This window comes from Motacilla alba, chromosome 4A, assembly GCF_015832195.1.
Source record: "Motacilla alba alba isolate MOTALB_02 chromosome 4A, Motacilla_alba_V1.0_pri, whole genome shotgun sequence".
Taxonomy (NCBI): domain Eukaryota; kingdom Metazoa; phylum Chordata; class Aves; order Passeriformes; family Motacillidae; genus Motacilla; species Motacilla alba.
The window spans coordinates 9,103,513-9,131,283 of NC_052045.1; the positions used below are offsets into that span (position 1 = coordinate 9,103,513).

General features: G+C 47.0%; 2 protein-coding genes across 5 annotated transcripts; one reads left to right on the forward strand and one right to left on the reverse strand.

The window, feature by feature from the left end:
• On the forward strand, window positions 1–10,835 carry ATP1B4 (ATPase Na+/K+ transporting family member beta 4). 3 transcript variants are annotated; one of them, XM_038164555.1, is made up of 9 exons: window positions 1–138; window positions 321–384; window positions 3,236–3,398; window positions 6,002–6,130; window positions 6,971–7,075; window positions 7,314–7,510; window positions 8,150–8,206; window positions 8,866–8,961; window positions 9,468–10,835. In XM_038164555.1, the coding sequence occupies exons 2-9, from the start codon at window positions 322–324 to the stop codon at window positions 9,627–9,629; spliced, it is 972 nt and encodes a 323-aa protein (XP_038020483.1). In that variant the 5' UTR covers window positions 1–138; window position 321; the 3' UTR covers window positions 9,630–10,835. The 3 variants fall into 3 exon arrangements, with proteins under 3 accessions (XP_038020483.1, XP_038020484.1, XP_038020485.1); XM_038164556.1 differs by lacking the exon at window positions 1–138 and having other exon boundaries at window positions 146–384; XM_038164557.1 differs by lacking the exons at window positions 1–138; window positions 321–384; window positions 3,236–3,398 and adding an exon at window positions 3,600–3,736.
• LAMP2 (lysosomal associated membrane protein 2) lies at window positions 9,732–25,901 on the reverse strand. 2 transcript variants are annotated; one of them, XM_038164540.1, is made up of 9 exons: window positions 25,394–25,901; window positions 24,225–24,343; window positions 23,506–23,719; window positions 22,718–22,879; window positions 21,849–22,066; window positions 21,207–21,326; window positions 20,855–20,933; window positions 19,922–20,089; window positions 9,732–14,052 (listed from the first exon to the last, which is right to left on the reverse strand). In XM_038164540.1, the coding sequence occupies exons 1-9, from the start codon at window positions 25,884–25,886 to the stop codon at window positions 13,910–13,912; spliced, it is 1,716 nt and encodes a 571-aa protein (XP_038020468.1). In that variant the 5' UTR covers window positions 25,887–25,901; the 3' UTR covers window positions 9,732–13,909. The 2 variants fall into 2 exon arrangements, with proteins under 2 accessions (XP_038020468.1, XP_038020469.1); XM_038164541.1 differs by lacking the exon at window positions 9,732–14,052 and adding an exon at window positions 16,296–18,722.
• Between the last annotated feature and the right edge of the window lie 1,870 nt (window positions 25,902–27,771).

A 27,771-nucleotide genomic window follows, 5' to 3' on the forward strand; every position in this document is an offset into this window, starting at 1 on the left:
GAGTCAGGATGCGGTGAGGGTGCTCCAAAGGACACCAGATGCCAGAGGACTCAAGATAGGATCCTGCTGCGTTGAGCTTACCCCGTTAGGAAAACGAGTTATTTTTTGATCCGCTCCTGAACAGCAAGGTTCTGCAGGGTAGGGAGGGAAAGCAGCGTTGCTCCCCATAGCTGCTGTTTTAGGGGGTGCTGTAGGGCTGGCGAGCAGCGCTGGGAGGGGGCTCTCTCTGTCTGTGAGTCCCTGAGAGCCAGCACGACACAGCACCCACACCCACAGTGCTGCTGGGCTAACACTCACTTTTTTTGTGTCTTCCACCCAAGAATGGCCAGCAACACCAGCACCAGTGGCGTGGAGGGCCAGCTCAGGAGCCCCAGCCAGAAGGCGGTGAGTATTTTGGGGGCTACTAGCCTCCTTTCACAAGGTGAGGTGGGAGCTGCTGCAAGGACCTGCTTAGTGGCTGCTGGATTCATGACTGCTTTGCTTTGGGAAACGCTGCTTTGTCTTTCAGGCAAAGCACTTTGTATGGGAGGGGGGGAAGGGCAGTGCCAGTTCTGGCCAGTGGTGCTGGGTGGTGAGGGGATCTAGAAGGGACAGGAACACCTGGGCAGGGTGACCCTCTGCATACCTGGATTTCAGCAGGAGGAATTCAACATTGAGAGCCGACCTGGTCTGAGGAGGGAATGGGGAAGAGCTCCTGGCCTCCCCCAGGACACCCACAACAGCCAGCACAGAATGATTTTGCCACAGATGAGCCCCAGATTTGCTTTCCAAGCTGTCACAGCAGGCAGCACCTCGGGGCTCTCCAGTGTCCCAACATACCCTGCTGTGGCTCTGCCTTCTCCCTGTCCCACTGCACTCCTGTCCCAGCTGCTGCCACTCCTTCTGCCCCTTGTCCAGGTGCAAGGGATTGTTCCAAGACTGTCTCTGTCCCGGGCTGAAAAGATAAACCACTTGTGCTTCATTCCAGACCTGACCTAGCTCCCGAGCTGAGAGACATCTGCCAGGGACCTGGTACCGGGATCATCCCATCCTGCCCAGCTGCCCCACAGAGACCCACGGGGTGAGCCTGGGGCCTTCCTCAGCCTCCATGGAGCCCTTGTGGCCTTTCCCAGCCAGCAGGACAGGACCCTTCAGCAAGTGAAGGGTCACACAGCATAGAGCTGGAAACTTCTCTCCTTGCAAAAGCCTTCTTCAGTTCCCAGGGTGAGGTCCCGTGACAGGCGAAGCTGTCCCCATATTCCCCCACAGCCCTAACCATTGGCAGCAACTTCTGAGTGTTGCTCTTGCCACCTCCAGCAGAAGCTGGATGAGACTCAAAGGGCTTTCCCCAGTGCAGCACTAAGCACCAGCGTGGAGCTCATCTGGGCAGTGTCCCCTGCTCTGGCAGTCTGAGGAAATGTTTCCAAAACATCTCCTGGTAGCTCTTTTATTTAACTGGGAGAGTGGGAAGAACACCTCCTCTGCCCCCTCTTTGTCGGTCACTCGTTCCCTTGTGTGCGTCCTGGCAGGGCACAGCCCCCACAGCTCCTGTCCCAGTCCCTGCTGGTGACTGTGCCGGGGCTGCTGCTGCCCGCTCCGAGCCCCGCTCTCTCCTCAGCCCTGTACCCGTGTGCCCCGCGCCTCGGGCCCGGCGGGAGCTGCCTCGGGCCGGGCTGCGGGACCCGCGCCAAGCGCCGCCTCTGCCAGCAGCGCTCCCAGAGAGCCCCACCGGGGCTTTGCTCAGCCCGTCAGCGGCACGGGGAGGGTTCACACCCCCAGCTCTGCCCAGGCTCCCCAGGGGACACGTTCGGCCTTTGGAGTCACTATTCTCCCTCCGCTCTCACTGTGCTGCAGTATTTGTGTGCCTGAGCAGAGTTCAATTTCTAGTCCCCAGTTCAAAGGGGTTTCCAAGCAAAGCTTTCTCCAAGCTGTCGGCCACGTCCCGGCTCTCCCGGGAGGTGCCGTGCCCGGTTCCCTGAGCGCAGACATGCGGGGCGGTCCCGCAGAGCGGCTGCTGCGGGGCCGGGTCCGAGCCCGAGCAGGCACAGCAGCGCCCGAGCAGGCACAGCAGCCCCGGAGCAGTGCCCGAGCCGGCACAGCAGTGCCCGAGCAGTGCCCGAGCAGGCACAGCAGCCCCGGAGCAGTGCCTGAGCAGGCACAGCAGCGCCCGAGCAGTGCCCGAGCAGGCACAGCAGCCCCGGAGCAGTGCCCGAGCAGGAACAGCAGCCCCGGAGCAGGCACAGCACCCCCGGAGCAGTGCCCGAGCAGGCACAGCAGTGCCCGAGCAGGCACAGCAGCTCCCGAGCAGTGCCCGAGCAGGCACAGCAGTGCCCGAGCAGGCACAGCAGCCCCGGAGCAGTGCCCGAGCAGGCACAGCAGCCCCGGAGCAGTGCCCGAGCAGGCACAGCAGCCCGGGAGCCGCCCAGGTCCGGCCGAGCGGGGCTCGCACCCAGCCCGAGCGGCTGAGCCCCGCAGCAGCGTTTGCAATGCTGGAGGGGACGAAGCCGTCCCGGCGACAGCATCGCCCTTCTCCCCGGCGGTGCCTGGCCCGGCCCTGCCCCGAGCTGAAAGCAAGGTCAGCACCTTCTCCCACCAGCCTGCTTTTGGAGACCTGCCCGGATCCAAGGGGAATTAAGGGCGGCTTCCGTGTCTCAAGCGACTCTTGCCCAGGCACAGGATTTGTGTTCCTGAGTTCTGGACAAACAAGTTTTCACCCCTTAGGCAAAATACAAACTCTTGCAACCTGGGGAGATGCTTTTCCCTGGAACTCGGTGTAATTAAAAAAGTAACAACACAGGGATTTCTTCAAAGACTGGATTCTTGCTCGCACGCCAAGGAAAACAAGCTGGTTGATCTCTTTAATACTGCTGCCTGCTATCATCTGTGGCAGCACAGAGAATTTGTGCACTTGAACTCAGAGATGTTGCAGATGTGTGGGAACAGTCCCAGCCTTCCCAGATCACAGGTTTTCTCTGGTCATGTTCGCACAGGTGGAAAAAGATGAGTTTCTGTAAATGCCAGCACAAGGAGACAGTACCCAGTGTGACAGCTGTGACGTACATGTAATGGAAAAATGGATGCTGGGTTCTAAGTGATCCTAAGTTGGAACAGCCAAAACTGCCTCTCTTTAACTCAAGAGTGATGATGGGAAAATGGAAATTTGAAACATTTCCAGATATTAAGTGCTTTTGCATTTATTTTTGGCCAATGAGAAGTTCAGCTTGCCTGTGGGGGTTGTGTTCTGCAACTCTTCCAGGAAAATAAGCATGAGGAGAAGGTCCAGGATCCTGACAGAGAGAAGGACGAGCCCAAGGCAGACATGGGGAGCAAAACCTGGGCAGACCTGGCTGGGGAGATGAAGATATTCTTGTGGAACCCGGAGGAGAGAACATGCTTGGGGAGAACAGCCAAGAGCTGGGGTAGGTCCTTGCTCAAGCCCCATTTTTGGGGTTGTTGCCTTTTCTGCTTCACAACAGACTCACTTGCCTGTGAATGTCCTTGATAGCTTGGACTGACCACCCCTGCCCATTTCTTTAGAGTTAATGTTTCTAACTAGTGCAATAAATAACTAGTGAGGAGAACCATGTCGAAGGTACCCTCGGTCTGGAGGTTAATGCTGAGGGAGCGTGTGAAAGCAAAGATTTCAGGCTGCCCAGACTGTGTCCCAGAAAGAAGTTTAGAGCCTGAGCAAGCATGGGAGCTGCAGGTCAGTCCAGTATGCACCCCTGCTGCCACCAGCACTCCTGCCCCTGCCCGTGTAAGTCAGGGACCCCTGGGACAGTGGCTTTGGTGTCATCAGGTTGGTGGGGGAAGAGTGCCTGGGCTGTGCAGGTGTTCTGTGGAGGGTGCACACCATGGGGCAGAGCAGCCTCCCTGCCTGAATGAGCCTGGCTCTAGAAAGGGAGGGGAAGGGCTGGTCAGCACTGTCACCCCACGGCTTCCAGGGAGTGACAGGGTGCCCACAGCAGGACCCACAGTGCTGTCAGAGCCAGTGGACTGGGATGTGCCAGCTCTGACGGTTCTGAGTGCCCTGTCTACTTTATCCACATCCATGTGGCCTACAAAAAAGTCTGGAGGTGCCTGGGTGGTTAAGAGCAGCCTGTGGGGTGAGTGCTGCTGCAGGCTTGATCCAAAATCAAGGTGCCACAAGCACACATGGTGCCACCCATCTTTGCAGCTCTGCTCTGCCAGCACCCAGCCCCCTTGGCAGAGTGAAAATCCCAGCCTGATCCAGAGCCACCTGCACATCCATCAGGGTGAGGCTGTGAGATACCAGGGGCTGCTGCTGGGTGTTTGCAGCCCTTGGCTGGCACTGGCAGTGCACCACAAGTCCCACAGCCCTCCCATGCCCCTGCCAAGAGCTCTGGGTCTTCTCCAAAGCCTGTGGTGGCAGCTGAGAGAAACAAAGGAAGCTGCCCACCAGCACCAGAGTCTGAAAACCTGCTAGTATGAGTCTGGGACAGACCTTGACATTCATGTTTGTGCTCCTGTGCCCTTTGCTGGCCACAGAGGCAGACCAGGTTTTCTGCTTCTTTGCTGGATGGGAAGGCAGAGACCAAAGGGTGGGAGCAGTAGGGTGAGTCCTTAGTGATGTAAGTTTGGTTTTCTGGAGGCTCCTCCAGGTCCTGAGAAGATCCTTGTGAGAGGACTTGCTCAGTGTGGTGTGGATGTGACCCTGGCAGGCTGCTGCTGGCAGTGCTGGCTGCACTGGGGTGGGTGCAGCATCCTCCTGTCCCCTGGGGTCACTGTGCTCTGCTGTGTGACCCCCCACATGTCCTTGGTGCCCACACGTGTGCTCACTTGACTCTGCATGGGGGCAGGAGCAGCTGCTATGAAAATCAAAATTTATTTTAAAGTGAGAGCATTTGGAGGTGAGTGGAGCTGAACTTTTCCACTCTCATCTCATGGGTAGGGAGGAGGGAATTTGCCCAGCCTGGGACTGCTCCCCTGTGCTGGCCCTAAAGGTGTCCCCTGAAATGAGTGCCTCAGGGGACTTGCACTCACCAAATGCAGGGAGACAACTGGCCACAAAGTCATCAGTGGAGGCCCCAGCCCCTGGGAAAGGCTGCACCCCCTCTCTGCTGGTGACAACACTCCCTGCTGCCCTGCAGGAAACATAAAAATGGGAGCAGTAGTGAGAAGATCTCCCAACAAGCCGCAGCCACCAGGCTGGGGCAGAGGCACCATCCAGCATCACTCTGGCAGGGCTGGACATTGTCCCTTCTGTGCCACCAGCACAGTGATGGCCCATCTGCCCTGGCTCAGCCCTCAGCAGGACACAGCCCCCCAGCAGTTCCCAGCACGGTGGCCCTGGCAGGAGCACGGCAGGAGAGCACATCTGTGTTCCCAGGGCTCCCTCCAAGCTGCCGGGACGTTTCTCCTGGGAAATATTTGGGTTAGGGCTTCGCTTTGCTTTCTGAGCTGCTGGGTTTTATTCATAGGCTGTGGCCTCTTGAGACATCCTCAGCCATCAGCCTGGTCTAGAGGAAAAACAAACCCATTCCCTGAATGTCTGGGCCATGAAACAGTCAGTGGTGCTGCAGCCCTGAGCGATGCTGCCTGCTCAGTCCCAGCACCAGGGTCCCTCCCGTGCAGGGGACAGGAATCAGGGCAGGAGCATGGCCCCACAGCCCCATCAGGAGTTTGGCTGAAGCCACGGGGTACCTTTGCATGTCACCGTGCCAGGAGAGAGTGGGAAGGGCAGGAGGGAATGTTGGATCCATCTGTTGGAGAGAGCTGAGGCAGGTGCACACACAGACCTGGTCCTGACACAGCTCTGGGAAAGGCCATGCAGCAAAAGGGATGCAGAAGCAGCAGCTACCCCAGCACTGGAGCAGCTGGCAGTCCTGCAGCCACAAACACCAGAGTGTGAGTGCAGGGCTGGGCTGCAAGCTCCCACCTCCACCACGGACTCCGAGCTGCAGAGGACGCCGTGCTGAGCACGTCTGTGCATCCCTGTGGGACACATCCCACGGGATGTGCTCTGCTTGCCTTAACAGCAACATGCATGTCTGTTTTGCAGGCTTGATCTTACTGTTTTACTTCATTTTCTACACGTGCCTGGCGGGAATGTTTGCCTTTTGCCTGTATGTGATGCTGCTCACGCTGAGCCCCTACACGCCCAGGTTCCGGGACCGTGTGTCTCCGCCAGGTACGTACCCCAGCCAGCCTGGCCTTGGCCACCTCTGCCCATCAGTGTCCCACCAAAATGGCATGGCTGGCACCTCAGGCAAAGCCCTGCTGGAGCTGTGCCCTCCTACAGTCACCCAGCCCTCCCTAACACAGGGTGTTCTCACCTCAGGGCACTGGCAGAGCTGCAGGCTCTTTGCCGAGGAGCAGACATCTTAAAAAGCCCCGCGAGAAGCATTCACCCTGATGATACTAATTGTTATTCTCACTGCACTGCTTATTGTTATCATTATTCTCCAGGCAAAAGCCAAGTTTAGGTATTTCATAGGTGATGCTGATGCATTTCAGCTGCCGGCACTTTATACCTCATGACTTCAAAATAAAATGCAAATCAAGAGGTGCTTTTCTGCATTATTATTTGGGGGAGTTCTGGCAAGAGAATGTTCAGAAAATCCTTTCCCTGTGTCAGACACAGCATTTTCCCCATGTTTGGACGTTGGTAGGGAACAGAAGGACCTCTTGCCCTGCTCCTTGTCTGGAACTGCCCACACAGCTGGGAACCTGGGGGACCTGCAGCCACTCTGCGCAGCCCCAAGCCTATCACTAACCCACAACACTACTGAGGCTCTCCATATCTCCCAGGTTTTCTGGGATATTTTCGTGTGTATGGTGTTCTCCAGGGGTGAAATGAAGATGGGGGATCAGCAGGTTGAGGAGAGAGTTGATTTGTGAGCTGGTGCTGTGCTTCACTTGCCTGTGCCTGACCCAAGCCCAGTCACAATGCACCAGCCCTGCAGCACACAGCCCAAGCCCATGGCTGCTCACCTACACCTGCCTTACCAGGGTCTGTCTCCTTCTTCAGGAGTGATGATCAGACCATACTTGAACGGCTTCACCATTGCCTTCAATGTCTCCCAGCCCAGCACGTGGCAGCCCTACGTGGACAGCATGCACCACTTCCTAGCAGGTGAGCTCTTTGGCACCCTGGGAGCCACGGTGAGGTTGTTTTTATCATGGATACATGCATGCAGTGCAGGGGTTTCTTCCTCTCACAAGCCACATCTGGAAAGGGAGGCTCACAAGGTCATGGGAGCTTTGCCTTTCCAGGTATGACTTCCTAATGCCCTTGGCATGAGGATGTTCTCTGAGAGTTTGGGTCTGTGCAGGTCTCAGGGGGCTTTAACAAGTCTGTTGGTCCCCACCAGCTTATGATGACAAAGTTCAGGAGGAGAAGAATATCGAGTGTGTCCCAGGCCAGTACTTCATCCAGGGGGGAAATGACAGTGAGGAGAAGAAGGCCTGCCAGTTCAAGCGCTCGCTGCTGCAGAACTGCTCTGGCATCGAGGACCCAACGTTTGGCTACTCCAAAGGCCAGCCCTGCATCCTGCTGAAGATGAACCGGGTACAGAGAAAGCTGCTTGTTTTCATTCCTTCCTTTGGGGCATCCCAGTGTGATGAACGCCACACAGGGGCTGAAACTCCTTCACTTCTCAGGCCCAGGGGAAAAGGGAACTAGGATTCCCAAACCTTCAGGTCATATCTGCTAGAAAACATTTAAAAAACCCACTATAAAACTTGCTCCATTTGATTTGCTGAGGCCTTAGTGCTTGGAGGGTCTTCTGCCAGGCCCTTCTTCATGAGAGCTGAGCTTTAGGGGAACACCCCAGACCCTAGATGCTTCACAATGGGATTTTTCTTAGAATTTCATTTGATCGAAGTCTAACAGCATGGTGGTTCAGTGCTCACTCCTGGGAAAATAAGCATGGGGGGATGTGAACTGTGTGGGGAAGAGGCTGTATTACTCCAGCGGGGCTGGACCCTCTCTGTGTTCTCTGCTCTGCCCCTGCTCTCAGGCAGCAATCTGGCACTCAGCCATGGGCAGGTTGAACAGTGTGGGGTGGCAGACCCTGCCGCAGGGACACATAGCTCCTGTCCTGAGCAATGTGGCTGGCACCCAGAAAGGTTTAAGCTCTGGAGAAGGGAGGCAGCACATGCTTGGCACTGCATTTCACACCAGCATGGATGTTTTTTGCTGTTGCAGATCATAGGCTACCGCCCTGGTGCCGGGGTCCCCGTGAGCGTGGACTGCAAAGTGCAGGTACTGCTTTCCTCTGCGCCCAGCAGCCTGCTGGGGACAAGGCCAAACACCTCCTCCTGATGGACCTCAGCACAGCTTGTCCCCATACGAGCCCCGAACACTCACAGGACCCGGTGCTGCTCGTGTGTCTGGGCACAGTTGGAGGCCAGCCTGCCGAGAGTGACAGAGGTCACCAGTCTCCTGCTTCCCAAGCTGCTCCTGCAGCCTCACGGGCACCACCGTGCTCAGCCCCTGGGGCAGCCTGTGGGCCCGGGTGCCAGGTCCCAGCTGGAGCCTGGAGCTCAGTGGGAAGATGTAGGAACTCCTCATTTCCATCTCCAGCTGCTCTGCAGCATCCTCAGTGCTGGGGGCACCCTGCAAGCCAAGAGCAATGGGGTGAAGGAAAGGGCTCCCCTGCTCAGGCAGCTCCTGGATCACACCCTTAGAGAGCAAAGGCACAGTAGGGAATCAGCAGGCAGCAAACTGCAGCCCTGCCCATGCCTCCATACTCCACTCTCCCCTGGCTGGAAGCAGGGCAGTGACTGTGTTCATAGCAAACAGAGCTGAGCCAGGGCCTGGCAAGGGACATTTGCTCTGAGACAAGCTCTGAGGGCAGCTGTATTTTGTGTCCCATGTCCTCTCTGTGTGTGTGTGTGCCTCTGTTTTTTTTCTGATCACAGAAAGGCAATGAGAGTCACCTCAGGTCGGTGGATTTCTACCCTGGGAACGGCACGTTTGACCTCATGTATTATCCCTACTATGGCAAGTTCACCCACGTGAGTGAGGGCCTGGCATCTCTTCATGATTCCTTGGGGAGGGGAGGGCAGGAGCTGCTGCACGGGGTCCAGATGCGCTGTCAGGCTATTTTGGGCAGATGTGGGCAGGACAGAGGCCACGGGCACTGGGATTACAGAGCTCTATTTCTGTCTCTGACAAACCGTGTGTGTATAACAGTGTGAGTGTGTAACTGTGTGTGTAACTCTGTGCGTGTGTGAGCGCATGTGAGTGTGTGTGGTTTTTAGGACAGCAGAAAGCATTTGTGAGTCCCATGGTCTGGTGTTGTCCTGGGCAATGACCCCGAGAGGCAGTGTGCAGTGATCCCTTTTTGCTAAGGCACAGGCACAGAAAGGCTCAGCATGCTGAGGGACCCTGGAGGACATCAGGCAGGCGCTCTCAGATGCCTGGAACCACGAACCATTTACAAATTATTTCACTGAACATAAAAGCCCTGCTTGCTTTTCCGTTCCCTCAAAAAATGACACTTAAATCTCCCTCTTTCCAGGTCAACTACACCTCCCCACTGGTGGCTATGCACTTTACAGATGTGCAGAGGAATTACTTGGTCCCCATCCAGTGCAGTCTGAATGGGAAAGGAATTATCAACGACCTGAACAGCGACCGCTTCCTGGGCCGAATCATCTTCACACTCAGCATTGGGAAGTAGCCCCTGCCAACTCCAGGCACTTAGGTTAAGTCAATCAGAGGCTTTTTCCTTCTTAAAGCATCAAGCCAGCATTTTTTTTCTGCTAGGAAAAACAGGCACATGGAGATTATTGTTAATTTATTTTTGTTCGTAGTTAGGAAACCAATGAGATACAATGGAGCGTGGATCCACATTTTTCATCTTCTGATGTAAATCATTTTTAGTAAAAATTAGAAGTTTTCCTCTGGGGAGAGAATCTGCAAAAGATTTCACTTTTGATTGAAAAAACCCTCTGCTATCCAAATGCTATTTTCATAAGGTCTTTTATGAGTGATCCCTGTGGAATGCATATTTCCTGGCTTTAAATTTTATTTTTATAATAGTTTTATATGCATTTCTCAGGCAAAAGCTAAAAAGAAGGTAGTTTATTAGCACTATTCTTGTTAAAATAATAAACAGCAAAAATTCTGGATTATTCCTGCAATAACAGAGTGGAAAAGTGAAAATGGCAGCTCTCAAAATGCTTTCTAGCCCCAGAAGCATCTTGACTGCAGCATTTTACACAGCTTGTCGATCACACCCAAGGTGTTGAGCAAGGGCCACAGAAAATCGTTTGCCCTTGAACCCTTCCAGCTGTTCCTTTCTAAAGTGGGAAGATTAATGCATTTCTCCCTCCTTCCTCCTGTACTTCTCTCTGCCCCAGGAATCCTCACCCAGTCTCTTGGACAGGGATGAGTGAGAGGAGCTCTCCTGTCACAGTTCACAGGTTGGCAGCACCTCCAGGTCAGGCACAGAAGTGCCCAAAGCTCTCAGACCTGTTCTTCCCCATTCCAGAGAGGTCACAGCTGTAATGCTGCAGCAAAATACAGGGAAATGCTTTCACAGTTAAGGGGTCAGCATTGGGGTGAGTGAAGGCATCAGTTTATCATCCCCAAAGGTGATGAAACACCGAGTGCGCTGCCCTGAGCAGCCTGAGCCTCCCTCGTGCGACAGACCAGCTGCACTCTGCTTGCTGGGAGCTCCAAAACACAGCAGGACAGGACACCTCGGGGGAAAGCACTGCTGGGAAAGCACACTTACTAAAATTACTGCCTGAACAGGGCATTATGGTATGTTTGTCCTACATCCATAGCCAAGGAACTTAATCTGCTGTCATTTCCTGATCTATATCAGTCTCTAAGAAGTGATTTTTTTCTATTTAAAATAAAGTGACTACAGTAAAATTAACTCTATGGTGGCATTCTTGAAACACTGGTGTTAAGAGATGCAGTTTGTGCTGCCAGTTAGGGACTGAATTTCCAAGCAGCATGTAACAACATCCTGGAATTCTGAGCACTTGATAAACTTCCCCAGGCCAAAGAGCTCAGTACAATAAGACTCACTCTTCACCAAGCATCACAACCAACCATCTGGCAAAAAGGATTTATTAAGAACTATTAAATACCTGAACCAGAGGTAGTTTAGGAACTAATTCTGTTCAGTTGTTGTTATCCAGATGGCACTGATAGAACCAGGGCAACATATTCATTCTGCCTGCACAAATTATCTGCAAGGGCATCTTCTGACCAGCAGAAACTGGCTTCTGCCAAGGAGGATGCTGCTGGGGGAGTGGCTCTTCTTTTCACATCAGAAATAAATTAAACCCAGAAGCATTGCTCTGTCTGCCAATTGCTTTAGCTCTTTTAAAGCATTTTTATTTGTGGGGTCTTGAAAGGAAACCAAACTCAGTGTGTCTCATGCTATCAAATTAAGTGCCTTCACACTAGGAATAAGGTAAAACTTTATTTAATATCTATTCTCTATCTGTCTGTTGGAAGGATTCTGATGGAAGAGGAGGTCCTTTAGCAGATGCTGGACCCATGCTTTGACCAAATCAACACAAAAATCAACTGATTTGGATGTAAATGTGTGAACAGCTTAGAAGCAAAAGCTTCTGTTTCCCCACAAACATCCAGATCCAAGCACATTGACAATCCCTCCGGAAAAGCTCTCAGAAATGGCATTCATGTCTACTTACACTGAAACAAAGCTTAATAAACACGATAATTAACTTTATTTTCCATACACATATTCTGCTGTCAGCATATTTGTACAGTCATTTTAAGATCTGGAAAATTGTACACACCACTCTTCATGCTGCAACAACCTTAAAGTGCTGGATCAATTTTTGACTTCTGTTGAAGCTCAAAATAATACTTTCTATGTATATACAATATATATATATATATGTATGTGTTTTCATCTAGGAAATGACCACATTTCACTAAGATAGCCTAGCAAAAGTGATATTAAATACTTCATTCTGCAATCTCAGCATGAAAACGTAGCTGTGATCCATCTGCTGGCAGCAGAGAAGCACCACACTGACAAGTGGGTGTACTCATAAAATGCCACCTGAAATAATTCCATTTAACACTGGCAGGGAAATCAAGTATTGCAAGAGCAAAGGTACAATACAAGAGACCAAGACAACCAAACCTAAAGCACACAGCCCAACTCAGCAGCATTGAATTACATTCCAAAAAAAAAAAAAAAAAAAAAAAAAAAAAAAAAAAAGACAACTTGCTCCAAGAGCCCGTTTGTACTATGGAATCACTTTTGTCAGAATCAGGTAGAGTGTATCTTTGGTCGCTGTGAGGACAAGAATAACTGAATGTACAGGTATTTCTCAACCATCAGAACGAAGTCTTTGGAAAACTCCCTTCCCTGAATACACAGCTATTGTGAGGTGCTAAAACATCAGTGTTGACTGTCACCTTTGCGAATGTGAATTACTGAAGGTGCTTCCCCCACAACATGGATACAGGGTCAATGCACAAAGAGATTAAATATTGAAGCAGCTTTAGTAAACACTTGCTGCAGAGGACAAAACTTTGTGTGCCCTCAGGGATTATTGGCTGCAAAAGGCTTTTGCCAAGATGGACCAAGAAGGTTTGAAGAGCAAGAGGCTTCTTTCATTCCATCAACATGAACCCGATGGTAACGAAGCAGAACACAACCACAAACAACTAAATTTGATTTTGATACATTTTAGATATGGAACATAGAATTGCAAAGGTATGGCACTAATAACAAAGAAAGCATCTTGAAACAGGAAAGATGCTCTTATTCCTTTGGAAGTCACTTTCTTCACTATACATATATTCATTTCTGCTTTATGAGCAGCATTCCTCATTCTAGAAATTTTGTGCTCTTACACTGCGACAGCAATAATGAGGAGGTTAAAAGCAGATTAATTCTATCAAACCTGAAAGGTTTTGTATCTTCACTTGATTTCAGAGATCACAGCTTTTCAGTGATGCCCTGTTAACCTATGCAAGCTGTCCAAAGGAACTGCAGGAATCTCTGAGCAACCTGTGTTCTCAGTCAGCCTGAGTGCTCTCAAAATACTTTTGGTCCTCACATGGACCAATGCTGTGTAGTTTCTTTTATGTTCAGAATCAAAGCTGAGAGAAACTGCAGCCAGTGAAATTCCAGCCTCCCACCCTCATTTCACAATTGAGCTCAGAACAAAAGGAAAATGCAGTTCAACAAAATAGCACAGAAGACATTTCCTTCAGACTGTTGCCTTTTCTGAGTAGCCGAAGTTCTCCAGACCTGAACCTTATCTTGGCAAATTAGTCACCAGGGTAGTGCAAAGCTATTCAGCCTACATTAACAGTCAGCTTCTCCACATGATGTTAAACAAATTAATTCACTAGAAGAATCAGATGTTCTTGTCATATTATGTCAAGGTATTAGTGAGATCAGGTGCTACTTTTACCTTCCGAAGGAATAGGAAATTCAGGCTGATTCACAAGAACAGCCATATGCCAAGCTCCCAACAGAAGTCTGTTGAGAGCTGGGTATTCATTTTCCCACTGCATGTACAGTCCCTTTTGACACAGCATTCACACTTTTAATTATAGTTTTAGCTGTAGCATTAACCAAGACAAGCTGTAGGCATCTAAGAAATTTTCTTGTACAAAAAGATTAAACAACAGAAAGTTTTGTAGATGTCTTCTTTACTAAAAATAATCACATTTCCCACAGGGACACACCAACTCTGCTCAATTCTCTGGTCCTCAGAACACTTACTTTCTCCAAAGTCATACAGTAGCTTCTGCAACTCATCTTCAGACTCATGGCAATTTATTCTCTCATGAAGTGATTGTTATTCTGCCATGAAGTGATTTGAACTTTTTAAAATAAAGAAACCTTGAATTAATTTGTTTTTCTTTCTTTTCTTTAAGGAGCAGGCCAGGAAGTCTGGGAAAGGGAAAAGAACAGGGAAGGTGGACAACAGAGATGGAATTAAGAGATTATACAGACTGATAGCCAGTACGACTTTTTCTTCTTCCAATGATGTAAGATATAAAGACAAGAATGATAAGGAATCCAAGCGCCACGCCCACTGCGATGGGAATAAGAAAGTTCAGGTCAGAATCAGCAATGCATTCTTCAGCTGCAGAAAGAAGAAAAAAAAAAAAAAAAAAGCAAGGGAGAATAAATTAGTAAGGGAAAATCAAGCATTAGAAACCAGAGAAAGCAAGGAGCAAACAAGCATTTCTGAGAAATTACATTGTATTAGATACAATAATACACGTAAAGTAAAATCAGTATTGAGTAAAGAACTGATGGAAAGACTGATTTCTTTAAACACATGTACTCCACACATCCTTTATATTGGTAATATACTTCTTCTGATTTGTACATTAAAGTTGTACGTTTAATTTCAGTTTCCTCTATCAAGCAGAGGATAGATTAGAAATGTGAGGACAAACCAGCAGTCTGAGCATGCATTAGCTGATCACACCTCAGAGTTAGCAGCAATAAAGCAACAAAAACCCCACACTGGTGCAGTACTGCCTTGTCCAGGGGTCTTCCCAACCCTCGAGTCACCAGCTTCTCTGGGTTCTAGACATGAAGAAATAAGGGAGAACCCAAGTAACAAAGCAGAAACTTACTAAAACCTGCAAGAGACAGCCAAAATAAATGTGCCTCCGGGCACTGTGTGGAAAACACTGCAAGACTCTGTTGGGGTGGGTAACTCTATTTTCCATGCAAAAGGGTTATTAGTTTCAGCTGAGAACTACAAAGACCTCACTGAAAGCCACAGCAGAGGGGAAAACAGAAGAGACATCTGTAACACGACAGTGGTTTTTAATATACAGGTTGTAAAACGTGAGGAGCTCCTTGCTGGTAAAAACACTCATCAATGATTAGCAAACTACGCTGGGAACTGCTTTCAAACTCGGGGGCAGGGCTTGGCATTGCAAGCTGTTTGCAAGGAGAGCAGAGCTCCACCTGCCTGTGCCAGGAGAGGTGTGGTGAGGCAGGAGGCCGTGCCCGGGCTCTCCAGCACTGGAACAGTGCCTGCCTTAGATGCATTTCATAAAGCAGCACTCCTGGTAAAACTATTTTGTTTGAGTTTTTAATTAGGACAGAGCATCACACACAGAGTCAACGCTTCCTGTAAAGTTGGCTGCTGTTTTTCACTGAATCAGCATTAATTATGGAAAATGTATTGTCCTGCTTTAGCTTATGACAGTCCAGAACACACTTGCCATGGCCCCTCCCTGAAATACCATACAAAGCCTTTGACTAACAGCAAGGAGAACAACACGTGGAGGTTCAACAGCTGAAAATGCTGAACTCAGATTATCTGAAGGCACCTACTGCCAAGTAGAGCAACACTTGGAAGGAAAAAAAAAACCAAGAGGAAAAGAACTATGCGTCTTATAAAGCTATTTCAAAATATTCTGATTGAGAAAATATTGAAACATGTTAAAGAAAGACATACATTTGATATTTAGTCAGCTTGTTCACTACATACTAACATGGACAATTTGCTAGATGCTGGGTAATGGGTCACTAAACACTAACACTAAATATGAATGGATTTGCTAAGGATGAAAGTGCCCAGCAGGCAGTGACAGAAATTCCCTCTCTTCTTCACGGAAAGGAGATGGCTGCAGTACACATCACACTATGGCACTGTTACAGGCAATTCCCAGGGTGAAAAGGGGGTTAAGGTTTCATACCAGGAACATTCCATCCTTGCTGGCACACATTATCCAGGTATGGCTACTGTACAGTGGTTAGAAGCTTCAGAGAGGTGTCTTCAAGTGCAGAATTGGTAACTACAGCCCAACACACAGCAGGGCCAGCAGGAACAGCTTTTTTGACTGACGTGGCTGAATGTGTCTCCATTCAAAAAAGTCAGAAATTTTTGGCCCAGAATTTTTTTAGCCCCAGTACAAAAGCTGCCTTCCCTTTTAATTCCAACCATGAGATTCAACCAACAGCCCAAAAGTTTGTGTTTTATTAACATAGGCTAAGGAAGAGAGAACACTGTGGTTAAAAAAAAATAATTTAAAAACCAGCCAAAGAAAAAAACCAAAACAAGGAACAAATGAACAAACAAAATGCCCCTTCAAAAACCCAAATCCCATCATTCACTGGCTAGAAATGGTACTTTTGAGGACTATTAGCATGACATCTTTAACCTAAAATATCAGAAATCTTGACATTAGAATACAGTATTTAGTAAACTGTGTATAAGGTACTAAACCAACCACACTCTATAACAGGTTATACACGTTAATATTCCACATCCACAGGTGTTAAATACATTCACAATTTAAATGCTGTTTCCACAGACCAGAACAAAACCAGCTATGTAACAGAATCTCAGATACAGACTGATTAGAGTTCACCTTACTCATTGAGTTTATTTTCTTTAAAAAAGACAATACAAGACGTCTGTTTTCAAAATCAGTTAAAAAATGTGAACAAGTTTCCTTAAGAAATAGAACAATCTTTATTTTTTAGAGCACAGGTTAAACAGATTGACAGTTCCCTATGGAGCAATACATACAGGAAAACTAGTGGTTTTTAACAACAGCAAGTCAGGTGAAACTGATGTTTTTTGAACCAGTTACCTGCACATCAGTCTAGGAGTACTTAAAATTCTCAGCCAATATACTTATAGGTTTTTGCAATGGTTTTTCTAGTGCTGATTTTAGGAAGCAGTTTGCATGAATCTTCAATTTCATCACTTGGAAACTGTGTACAGTTCAAAAACTTGCAAGGTCATAAGAATAGTGTGATGATTACTCCTTAACAGAGATGCATGTTTAACTGGTGCCACTGAACATCACTCACAAAAAAAAAAAAAAAAAAAAAAAAGCTAAAAAATCTAAATGAACTTCTGCATTTGAGATATATTAATATGAAAGTCATTAGATCCATTTTTTAAAATTAAAATGGTAAGTCTTGAAGCTTGTTTCATGATTAAACTTAGAGCAGTTCCCCACTTTCATTAAAATGCATTTCAGTAACTGATGCAAAATTCAAGCTGTAGACTACAAGCTATAGTAAGCATTATCCACCCATACATGCTTCCTTGGCTAGTGTCAAGAGTAAACTGCCTTTACTAAAAAAAAAAAAAAAAAAAAACAAAACCAAACCATTACTGAAAGAAGTGTATTTTATGATTTGTATACAAACATGCCACAGACATCTCTACAACCCTAGAGAACACTAATAAAACACTAGAGCAGCTTTGATGCAGGCTAAACTCATTCTAAATGGGGAGGCAATGTTATGTTCATTAAATAACTAGCTTAGGCAGCTCATGTTATGACATATGCAAAAAAGCCACATTATCTAAAAGTCTAAAAGACTTTTTTTTTTTTTTCCCATGCAGTAAGAATATGCACAAGGAGCCCAGAGCAAAGTTGTGCATCAAGGGTTAATCTCTACAGAGCTGCAGTTAAAGAACAGTCCAGTTGCACTGCACTTTTTTGACCTACTTATTCTTTTCATACAGCAAGGAAAAAGAGGTGTTGTGGGTCCATCTCAGACTTGTTTGGCTTTTGCATTCTTAACATTAATAAACGCTACACCGCAAACAACCCAACACAAACGTTCAACATTCAGAGTGCCAATGGCGGGCAGTTACAATGTGAACTTTGACTGGCAGAGAACCATTCAAGATGAAGATTTAAAAACAGCTCAAGCTGCAACAACAGATACTGGCTCATTAAATGAAAGCATCTTTAAACAAGGTCATTCAAAGCAACAAGACAGACCAGTTCTGCGCAGAGTATGGTATGAAGTTAAGTGCACTTTAAAGTTCTGGAATATTTAGAAAGGTTATTCCCTTTAAACTGATGCCAGCAAAAAAAAGCTTGCATTAATTTAGCAGAAGTCTGCCTTAGGTGATTATTTTAGATGATTGCCAAGGTATAACAAAGAATTCAGTGCCTAACAGGTTTTTTTTTGAAAGCATCTGGAAACGGCACTGAAGTCTTCCCATATATTCACCATTTGGCAAATTACCCATTTTGTTTGTACAGCCATGGTATAGGAATGATTCCTGAAATTACACCAAGGCAGGAGTAAATTACTGAAATCCTAACAAAGGCAAGTAAGTTACTGCTGCCACTTCCAGAGATCACTTAATCACCAGCCTGAAGTTCAATCCTATGGAAAACGAAGTTGCTATTGGGCATTAGACAATCCTTGTTAAATACTATACAAGTCAACAGAGTGACTAATGCTGCCAGCTTAACCCACAATTACAACAACGACTAAGGAACGCAGAGGAGAGAAGCAAGTACAAATTCTATGCTGTTCTGGGAGATGCCCAATGCACATCAGTTCAGAATGTGTTATTGTTTCAGGCTAGTATTTGTAAAAAGCAGAAATAAATCCTAAATGCTTTAGGACTTTTGCAAGATAAAATCCTTAGCCTAGCAATTCATCCAGGACATGACATCTTCAAAACAGCTATGAAACCCACATTGTCTTCTTAGAGCAGGAAAACAAAGTGTAATTCTGCTTCATCTGAGATAAACATTCTCCCTTTGTTTCTCAACTCCAATTAGCTGTGGCTAGTAATTACTCCTAAGTTTTGGGTCTTTTTTGGACTTCAGAACTTGCACTTGCTTTATTTAGAGTGAAATCATAACAGGAATCACACTTAGATTCACAAAGTTTGATATCCAGCATAGCTTTTTCTTCTGCCAATTATGTAAGCAACCACTATAATGGCAATCAAGACAGCAAGTGCAGCACCAACTACAATTGGGATTAGAATGCTGTCATCATCCAGCGAACACTCCTGGGCTGTAGGTGAGAAAAAGGTTGCAATAAGGAATAAATAAAGACAGAATACTTGCCAAGTGTGGTATAAAAATCTGTTTTCCTTAATATGAAGGTGTTAAAAAAAATCAAGTATTATTTAAACTAAGAGAGAAAGAACTGCAGAGGTCTCATCAATACATTTAGCATATTTAAGCATTTAAATTAATTTAAGCATTGATAACGTACAGCAAATTAAGGGTGTACAAGTTTTCCTGTGCACAAGATCTGCACTGGGCAAGGGAGTAACCATTCTTCTTCATTCACAAACCAGGCTTATCTATTTCATACTTAAGGCAAGTCTGGTTGGTACTTTCACTCATTTAGGATAAAAAGTGACCTAGATTTGGTATCAAGAATCTATCCAGAACAAAGACATGTTACACAGATAAAATAACTATAATTAGAAGAAAGCTAGCTGCAACTTAACCTACAGAGTGAAATGGGTCCCTAGCTCTTTAGAAAGACTAAACTGTTTATCCTACACACATCTGGAGTTATCTTACTCCTGTATAAAACTAGAACTTTTCAATCTATGTGTCTACAGATCAGTTTAGTCCAATACGACTGTGCTGCAAGTATTAGCATTAAGCACAAAGACCAGTTTGCACTAAATATTAAGAGGTAATTTAAGACATTTCAATTTTCTTCAGACAAGATCAAGATATTGCAGCAAAAAAACATTTCAGAATCTCTTTCGTTCTGGATACTCAAGACTGCCTCTGAAGGAAGCCCTGACAGTTCATTCTTCCCCAACACTGCTATTTCTCAGACTGACAGGTAAAAAGAAACAAAACACCTAACAGTATTCCCAAAGTCCACTTCAGCAAAAGTTCTGTCCAATTTTCTTACCTATCTGAGCTACAAATGCTGAAAGTCAAGATGTTATCAAGTAACTTCTAACCTATTCTGCACAGCAATGCTTAAGTCCCTATTCAGTGTCTCTAGTTCATTCAAGTTTTGTGAAGAACCACACACTTAGCAGACATTTTTTAAGTGAGAACAACACTTTGCTTGAACTTGAATGTCACTCTCAGAACTTCTCTTCATTCCATGTATATCTAAACATATTTTGAAGAATCGGAAGAAGAGCTTCTGAGATAAAATGCTTGTACCTAATGCTGGTGCTTTTTAGCAAGTGAGAATTTTGCAAGCATAACTAAAAACAAAAACATAACTCTTACCTGTAGCAAACTTATTTGCCTCCACAAGGAATGGCTGAATTCGTAGATTAAAAGTATGGACTTGAACATTTTCATTAATCTGAAGGGTTTGCTCTTTTTGGCACATGTAAGAGCTACCAAGGAAAGCATCCCACTTGCTTAAGTTGTTGTTATCTGCACTTGAAATGACTAAACAAAGGGAAAAAAAAAACAAAGAGAATTTGCATGTTCACTTAAAATGCAAGACAGATGCTAGTACAGTAAGACTGAGTAGCTGAATCTAGAGGGGCCAACACTTCAACACTGACTAGTCTGAAAAACAAAGTAGTGCAAAGTGGGATTGATCAGCTTAACCAGAAATCAACATCTGAAGTTATTACAGTAACCTCTCTTTCACATGGACATTTCCTCATACCTCCACTCGTCTCAGTGCTGCAGAGTTGCAAGTGTTTTAGCTTTAATGCTCTTTAATTGCTGTGGCTATGACAAGCAATTTAAAAAAAAAGAGAAAGCATATGTTTGTTGGGGAAAAGTATACTTTAGTTTCTGAAGGACTGGCCTTTTTTTAGTGAGAGTTAAGTACAAGTGGTTGGAAGATACAGCAGCATCTTCAAACAAAGAAGACAACAGCTGGTTTAGGAAAAAAGCTTCAAAGTTGGCACAATTAAATATCACACCACAAAAAATTACATTACTGAAAAGAGTTATAAAGAAACCCTCTTAATTTACAGTGACTCCATTAGCAGAAGTTTCAGGAATTGTAGAGTGGTCGTACACTGCTGTTTAAGTAACTCTTACAGCCATTTCTGCTTATTATTTTTGTTCATACCAACTCTAGACATAGAGTAGGAGCTAACAGTAAGCATGAACAACACTGAAAAAAAAATCCAGAAGTATTTGATGGAGACATTGAATAAAATATTACCCTTGTTTAAGGCAGATACTGTTTCTTACCAGAACCATTCAGACGGTTGAGCAGAGTAACATTCACCTCCCTCAGATAAAATTTTTGTACACTTGCACTTGTATTTTTCTGTTCAAGAAGCAAGAACCAAGTGTCAGTGTGCAATTTTGCATTTGTAACTTTAAGAACACATGCTTTACAAAAGCCAACACATTTACCAGTCTTACATTTTCTACCACTTTAACCCAGTTCTCCATTTGTCTTGAGGCACTCAGCTGGCCAGTTCCACTTCCCATACGGGAACAGCCGACCACCAGCAAGCAACAGGAGGATTTAACTGTAAGTGATCACCATGCATGCAGTTAAATGATAAATTAGTTTAGAATAAAAGAAGTTACTTACAACTGCAAACGTGAAACCAATCAGTGTGCTATTTCCATCATTCAATTTCAGAGTGGCTGTTGTGTTACCACAGGCACCATCTGCGACAGTTGTCTTTGGATTGATGTTGATCAGAAGAGGCTGAAATACAGACAAAGCACATCAAAGACATTCAGCTGCCTTTGGAATACATTGTCTCAGTCAGGAACAATCTTGTGTTAGAAGAGCTTGTCATAAATATGACAGCAGGAAGAGCTGAGCTTGGCTGCTATGGAACCAAGGCTGTTTGAGTTAAATTTACATGCTGGCAGTACTGAAACAAACAAATTCCTTGAGAAGTGTTACTTTGTTCCCTACCACAACAGGCTACCCTCTGAGGGGAAAGACAATATCTGCAGGGAACAACAGCCATAACAGCTAAGAAAGTTCTGGACTTTTAATAATGTTAGAAGTATTCCCAATAAAAAAACTCTGTTGAATCCATGAAAGGGTTTTGAAGACACGTATTATGCAACAAAACCATTCTGATGTCAGAGAGGTGCTACAATACAATACTTAGAAGCAGTTCCGGACAGCCAGCAGTGTACAAAGCAAAACTGTGCATTCAGATTTCACACCAAATAACTACAGCAACTTTTACTCTTCAAAAGTAAAAAGAAGCACCTTTTCTTGGGAAACATTCAGTTGCAGCCCCACAGTTGCCAGGAAACATGTTTTATTTCCACTTTTAAGAGAATAGTTTCCTGTGTCTGGATTCTCCACAGGTTGGGGAGCAGCTGTTGGAGCAGGAGACGAAGCAGTGGTAGGTGCAGTAGTTACGTTGGCAATAGTAGGTGGAACAGTAGGTGCAGAAGTAGGTTTATCAGCTGGACATCTAGTCTCTGAAAAGACATTTTAATCGCCATTTCATTACTGAAATTTTATCGAAGTCTTATTACTCAGACAAAGTACAGTTGCCACTCACTCTCAGAAATCCTGTAACACTCAGTTTTCAATCCATACTCAGTACCGCTTGCCTCTGACACATGCAAGCAAAGCACACAAAGACAGTTAAGTTGTTTTAAAAGTGTGACCTGCATTTGCTGTCAACCAAGTGACCCTATTAGGCTACAGGCTGTGCTTGTCTCTTTCCTGAGTGATGAGACAACAGGCTCTGGACTACTCAAATGCAACAGCAGAGGCCACCACTGGCAGTGGAAGGCAAAGTGGAAGTCAGCTAAAAGCCCTCAAACTCAAATGATTTACTCAGCAACAGTAGTTCTGAAGTGCTTATTTTTAATACCCCAATTACTGGAATACACACTTGAGAAGAATCCCACCTTGGCATGCAAACAATTGACAGTACAGCACACTAGTAAATCCGTTCTCCTAAGCTATTTTTCCAGGAACAAGGAAAGAAATACTAGAGCGTATTTACATGGATATTATTAAACACAACACATATTAGAATTGGTGGATTTTTTATTATGGGACTTTGCTCCCTGCACTAAGGTGCAATACAAAAAAGCTCTTTCACAAACTGAAATGCTCACCTTTTTTACTGACTGTGCCATTCTGAACAAAAGCCTGCACAGTAACATTCCAGAAAATCTGTGTTGTATTTTCTGCTTCAATAGCAAAGGAATTATGACACACGAAGACAGTATTCAGCTGAACTGGATGTGCAGGATCCTTCATGAGAACAGTAACTGGTCCTACAAATAAGCACAAATGTTTTAATGCCTTATGAACTACAAGAACTTAGAGATAGTGTTACATTTTATATAATTTCGTAAGACAAAGACTAAACGATAATTAAGTTTAACAATCTTAAGCTTTCTTGAATGTTCTCCCTGTATGCCCTGACCTGAAGTGCCAGGTAATGAAGGAGTAACTAAGCTTACAGAACTAGACAAGCCATTAGAAAGGTGAACCCTTTTATTTAAGTTTTTAAGGGGAAAATAATTCTATTATTAGTAGGTATTAGTGCACAGACAGCCTAACATCATATTGCTTAGCAAGGTAGAAGGTCAAGCAGTGCCCACTAAAATTAATCTTTCACGTGCCTGCTGTCTACCTCACTGATCAAAGCTGTTTATCCTTCCCCTTCTCTTCCCGTTACAGGAATTACACATCCAGTGAAGCCATTTGGCCTGCATTGTTACCCAGCAGGCAGGTACAAGGAACAGCAGCGGGCAGCACGTGGTGCAGAGCTCATTACATTCATTACTAACTCCTGTATTCCTCCTTGCTTCGAAGAAGCCAAGCCAGCTCAGGTACACGAGGTCTAACACTTCTGGCTGAGACTGCTTTGCAAGTCAGATTCTGCACTGAACGTTACCTTTTCTTTTAGCATCAGGAAATACAGCTGTGTCGTTGGTGTTGTAGGTCAGCGTGATGAAGTCTCCCTGGTAAGTTTCATTTTTTTTTGTGATGTTAATGCTCCAAGAATGACCTTCTCCAAACTGCACTGCCACAAGGGCAGCCTGTGTGTCATTGCCACAGACGCTTCCATTGTGTGTCACACTCGATGACAAATTCAGGGTTGTGGTTTTCTAGAAGAAAAGGGGAATTTAAAATGCATTCACATGCAGCTCTTCCCCATGACAACCTTATAAACTTGCTGGAGTTAGCTGAAACCTTGCACAAGATAAGTGAGATTATTTTAGGTTATTCTGGAGAATTATGGTAAAGGCTCCTTGACACCTGCCTGAGAAAGGAGCTGTATCAGATTCAAGTACAAAAGTACTACTCTAACCTGGCTGTAAATTTTGATCATGTTGAGCTGCAACTACATTTACTGCTTGGGCTAAGAACATTACACTGATACTGGTTAGGCTTGGTGAGTTTTGTGTACATCATTTAAGTACGAGCAACAGGGTACTTTCAGTCATTTGTATGACCGAGAACTTATTCTTTATTTTATAAGGACTATATAGGAATATTCTTCTCAACTGACTTAGTAAAAAAAGTACGAAATCAAACACCCTAGGTAAAAGAGCTTAAACTTTTATCCAGTCAAAATTCAGTTCTCAACAAGAGTTACTCCCAAATACTTACATAATCACCATTGTTTGATTCATATGTTATCAAAAACCTCATCATCCAATCTGCATACAGGCATGTAGCATTAGAAGCATCCTTTATATCTACTTCAACTGCATAGGACTGGAAAAAACCTGTAAGATATGATTATTGGCTATTAAGACGTTGCTTTTTCTTTAATTTCTAGAACCACTTAAGAGGACAGCTCATCACAAAGCAGTAAATTATGTCAGGACCATACTCAATTTATTAGACAGTGAAAGAATAGCTAGATTTCTAAATAGTATCAAAAACAGGAAGCACACCACAAAACTGTCAAAGCTGGCAGAAACTGAGAGAATGTTTTATAGTCTCTTCACCTGACACAAACTAATAATCACAAAGTGTTGACTGCCCAACACTGGACACTTTTCAGATCTGGCTGTACAGGGTGTTGGGCCATCTTGTCTAGACTGTGTCTTTGCCAAGAAAGGCTGGACCAGCTGATGCTTGAGGTCCCTTCCAACCTAGAATTCTGACTCTGTGAAACAAGCATCAACTTTCTGGTGACACAGTGGGTAAACCAAAGGGCATGAACACAGCACTTGAACAATGTGCTGCTTGTAGACCAGGGTCTATTTTACGTGCTGTATCGGTGATTACGACTCAAGCTGACCCCCAAGAGACGGGAGCGGCACGCCTTCATTGCGCTTCCACGACTCCAGCTCGAGAGACACGGGTTAAATTCCCTCTGCCTTTAAAGAGAACTTTTCCCAGCTGTTGTATTCCCGACGCGGTGACTCCCGGCAAAGACGCTGCCGTGCCCGCGGCCCCACGCCGAGAAGCGCTGACAGAACGGCCGGGCCGGGCCGCGCGGGTGGGCCCGCGGTCCCGGCTGCCGGGCCGCGGCCCTCGGCGGAAGCCCCCCGCGGCTCCCGGCCTCCCCGGCACCGCGCGGGGCCTCGGCCCCGCCGCTGTCCCCTCCCCTCCCGTGGGCGGCAGCGCGGGGGGGCGGCAGCGGCGGCGCCTCCGCCCCGGGGCCGCCCCCTGAAGGCGCCGCGGGGCCGAGGCGGCCCCGGCACCCCCCGGGACCCCCGGTGCCCGCGCGCCGCGTCACGCGCGTGACGGGGCGGGGAGCGGCGCGAGCCCGCGGCTACACCCGACACCCGCTCCCCTGCCCCGGGCCCCGGCGCCGCCCCGCTCACCAGAGACGCCGAGCAGCAGCAGCGGCAGGAGGAGGCGGCCGCAGGAGGAGGAGGCGGCGGAGCGGCGCGGGCCCATGGCGGCGGGGCTGCTGCCGCTGCTGCCGGCGGCGGGGACACCGGGGCACGGCGAGCGGCCCGGGCGAGCGGGCGCGACAAAAACCTCGCTAGCGGTCATGTGAGGGGCGGGGCGGGGCCGCCCGCGCGCCGCCAATCGCCGCTCGGCGCCGCCGCTCGATTCCGTGGATCGCGGACGGGCCGCTCGTCGCGCGCCGCCTCGGGCGGGCGGGTCTGGTCTGCTCCGCTCCGGTCCTGTCCCCGTGCCCGTCCAGCGACAGCGACAGCAGCGGCACCGGCAGCGGCCACCGGACTGGGGGTGCGCCGCGGTGGCCTCTGCAGGGACAGGGTAGCGGCGGCTTGCTCTGGCCCTCGGCCGTGTTTGCGGTGGGCCCTGGCGCTGCTCCAGTGTGAAGGGTACCTTACGAAGGATGCGCATCCAGGGGAGTTCAACATAGAGGCTTTCACTGAGAAAACAATAAAACTATCGCCCACGTTTGCAGTGAATACAAAGGGTTCGAGGGCTGTCAGTGCACCTGGCTGACATGGCAGTCGGTGTCCCCGGGCCGGCTGTCGCTGCTGTCCATCCACGCTCGGCGGGGCTCGGTGCCTCCGGTGCCCGGGCAGAGCCCCGCCAGACACGGCCCTGCGGCGGGAGGACTGGCACCAGCGCCCGGAGCTTTCATGCCTTTTTTGCTGGGGGTGAAAGGCAGAAAGGGACAGAAAACGGCGGGGGACGACAGGAGTTTGGTGCGAATGAGGGAGAGAAGAGCCCGCGGTGCGGAGCGGGGAGAAGACAGCTGGAGAAAAAACTCTGGATTTGGGTCTGGGGGTGGTATAAAGTGTGATGGATGCTGGATTGCACCCTGACGCTATTGACTGGGGGGGAAAAGCCCCAAAACTCCACACCCAACGAAAACAAGTCAGAAAGGCTGGCTTGGCAGAGAAAAGGGAAGTGGAAGAAGGCATTGAGGCTGGGAGACAGCCGGAAGATGGCCTGAGGAGACTGCGCTCAGCAGGGAAAGGCCCTCTGGAACGGCATATTCCTGTCTGTGATGCTGTGGAAGAACTGAGGATTTTCAGTGTTGGGCTCTAGGAGACATCTCCAGCCATGGGGAGAGAAGATGAGGTCTGAAGAAGGCAGTAGAACACATTGACCTGATAATGAGACAGTTGGAGGGTAGATGGTGTTGATAGGAAAGCAGTTGTGCAGTCTGGAGGAAGTGGAAACAATTTGTTATCAAAGGGCAGTTAATTTCTCTCAGTTGTGTGCTTGCAATCCTGTACTTTCCCACAGAGTGTCACAAAACCAAAGCTGGTGTGTCAGGGCCGCCACAGAAACCAGGGCATTGAACAAATGAGGGTCCCACACACAAGGGCTTTTGTGCTCAGAGGAGTTCAGTGCTTCTTTGCATTTCTTTTTGTGCTTAGTAACTACTCCTAGAGCCCATGAGCACCATGTGTGTTACATACCTGCACATGCACTTGTCTAAGCAAGGTTGCATCTGACTCTCAGATTCACGTCATTTCAAAACTGAGTAAATTTATATTTATCCTTTGGGCTTAATTACCAAAAGTTTATTTGAAGAAATAAACTCTATATTTAATAACTGACTTGCTGTAGGCTGGAGGGAAATGTCAGTAACAGCAGCACAGATGAAACCACGAATTCTGAAAGCAGGAAGACTTTCTCAGCTCCACCACAAAGAACGGGGCATTTCAGAGGCTAGGGAGAGTCCTGCTCTGGGGATTTTGCATTTCCTCAGGCTTCACTCCTTTAGAACCAAGTTTCTTTTTTAGAAAGTGATCTTACAAGGAGTTCGGAGCAATCAAATTAGGAAGATTTGACCATTAGGACACAGACATTGAATTGAGCATTCATTAATTGGAAGAGGAGAAATGATTGATCTTTTCAGGTAGTTCATGCAGTGGAATGGCACCTTTTGTATCTGCTGGAATATTTACTTCAGGACTTATGAATATACATTGATCTGTTCCTACACTCCCTTGTTCTGAGTGAAGAATTCTGAATGTTTGGATCTCTTGCTTGCACGGTAGGAAATGGGCTCTGAACCAAGTGGATGTTCTGCAGACATAATGGAAGGCTGATTAGCTTGTTTCCTTTATGCCAATTTAGTGAAGCTTGAAATGAAATCCAATGGCAGCAAGCATAACAAGCAAATCCTTTTCTGTGTAATAACACAAGAAAAATAGCAAGCGGTATGGGATTAAAAGAACAGTATAGTTTATTAATTTAGCTGATCCTGGTTTTCTAAGACATTCCCATTCCTTATGTTTGTTGCTGGGTGTGAGAAGGAGGACTG

What these genes read in the sequence shown, in the direction of transcription:
- ATP1B4 (XM_038164555.1), top strand. Translation starts at nt 322, where the DNA reads ATGGCCAGCAACACCAGCACCAGTGGCGTGGAGGGCCAGCTCAGGAGC. An exon ending in GGAGCCCCAGCCAGAAGGCG is followed by an intron (nt 385 to 3,235) that starts GTGAGTATTTTG and finishes CAACTCTTCCAG; the next exon opens with GAAAATAAGCATGAGGAGAA. An exon ending in CATGCACCACTTCCTAGCAG is followed by an intron (nt 7,076 to 7,313) that starts GTGAGCTCTTTG and finishes GGTCCCCACCAG; the next exon opens with CTTATGATGACAAAGTTCAG.
- LAMP2 (XM_038164540.1), bottom strand. Translation starts at nt 25,886, where the DNA reads ATGCGCATCCTTCGTAAGGTACCCTTCACACTGGAGCAGCGCCAGGGC. An exon ending in TGGCACAGTCAGTAAAAAAG is followed by an intron (nt 22,067 to 22,717) that starts GTGAGCATTTCA and finishes ATGTCTTTTCAG; the next exon opens with AGACTAGATGTCCAGCTGAT. An exon ending in GGCAAATAAGTTTGCTACAG is followed by an intron (nt 14,053 to 19,921) that starts GTAAGAGTTATG and finishes TTCTTTCTGCAG; the next exon opens with CTGAAGAATGCATTGCTGAT.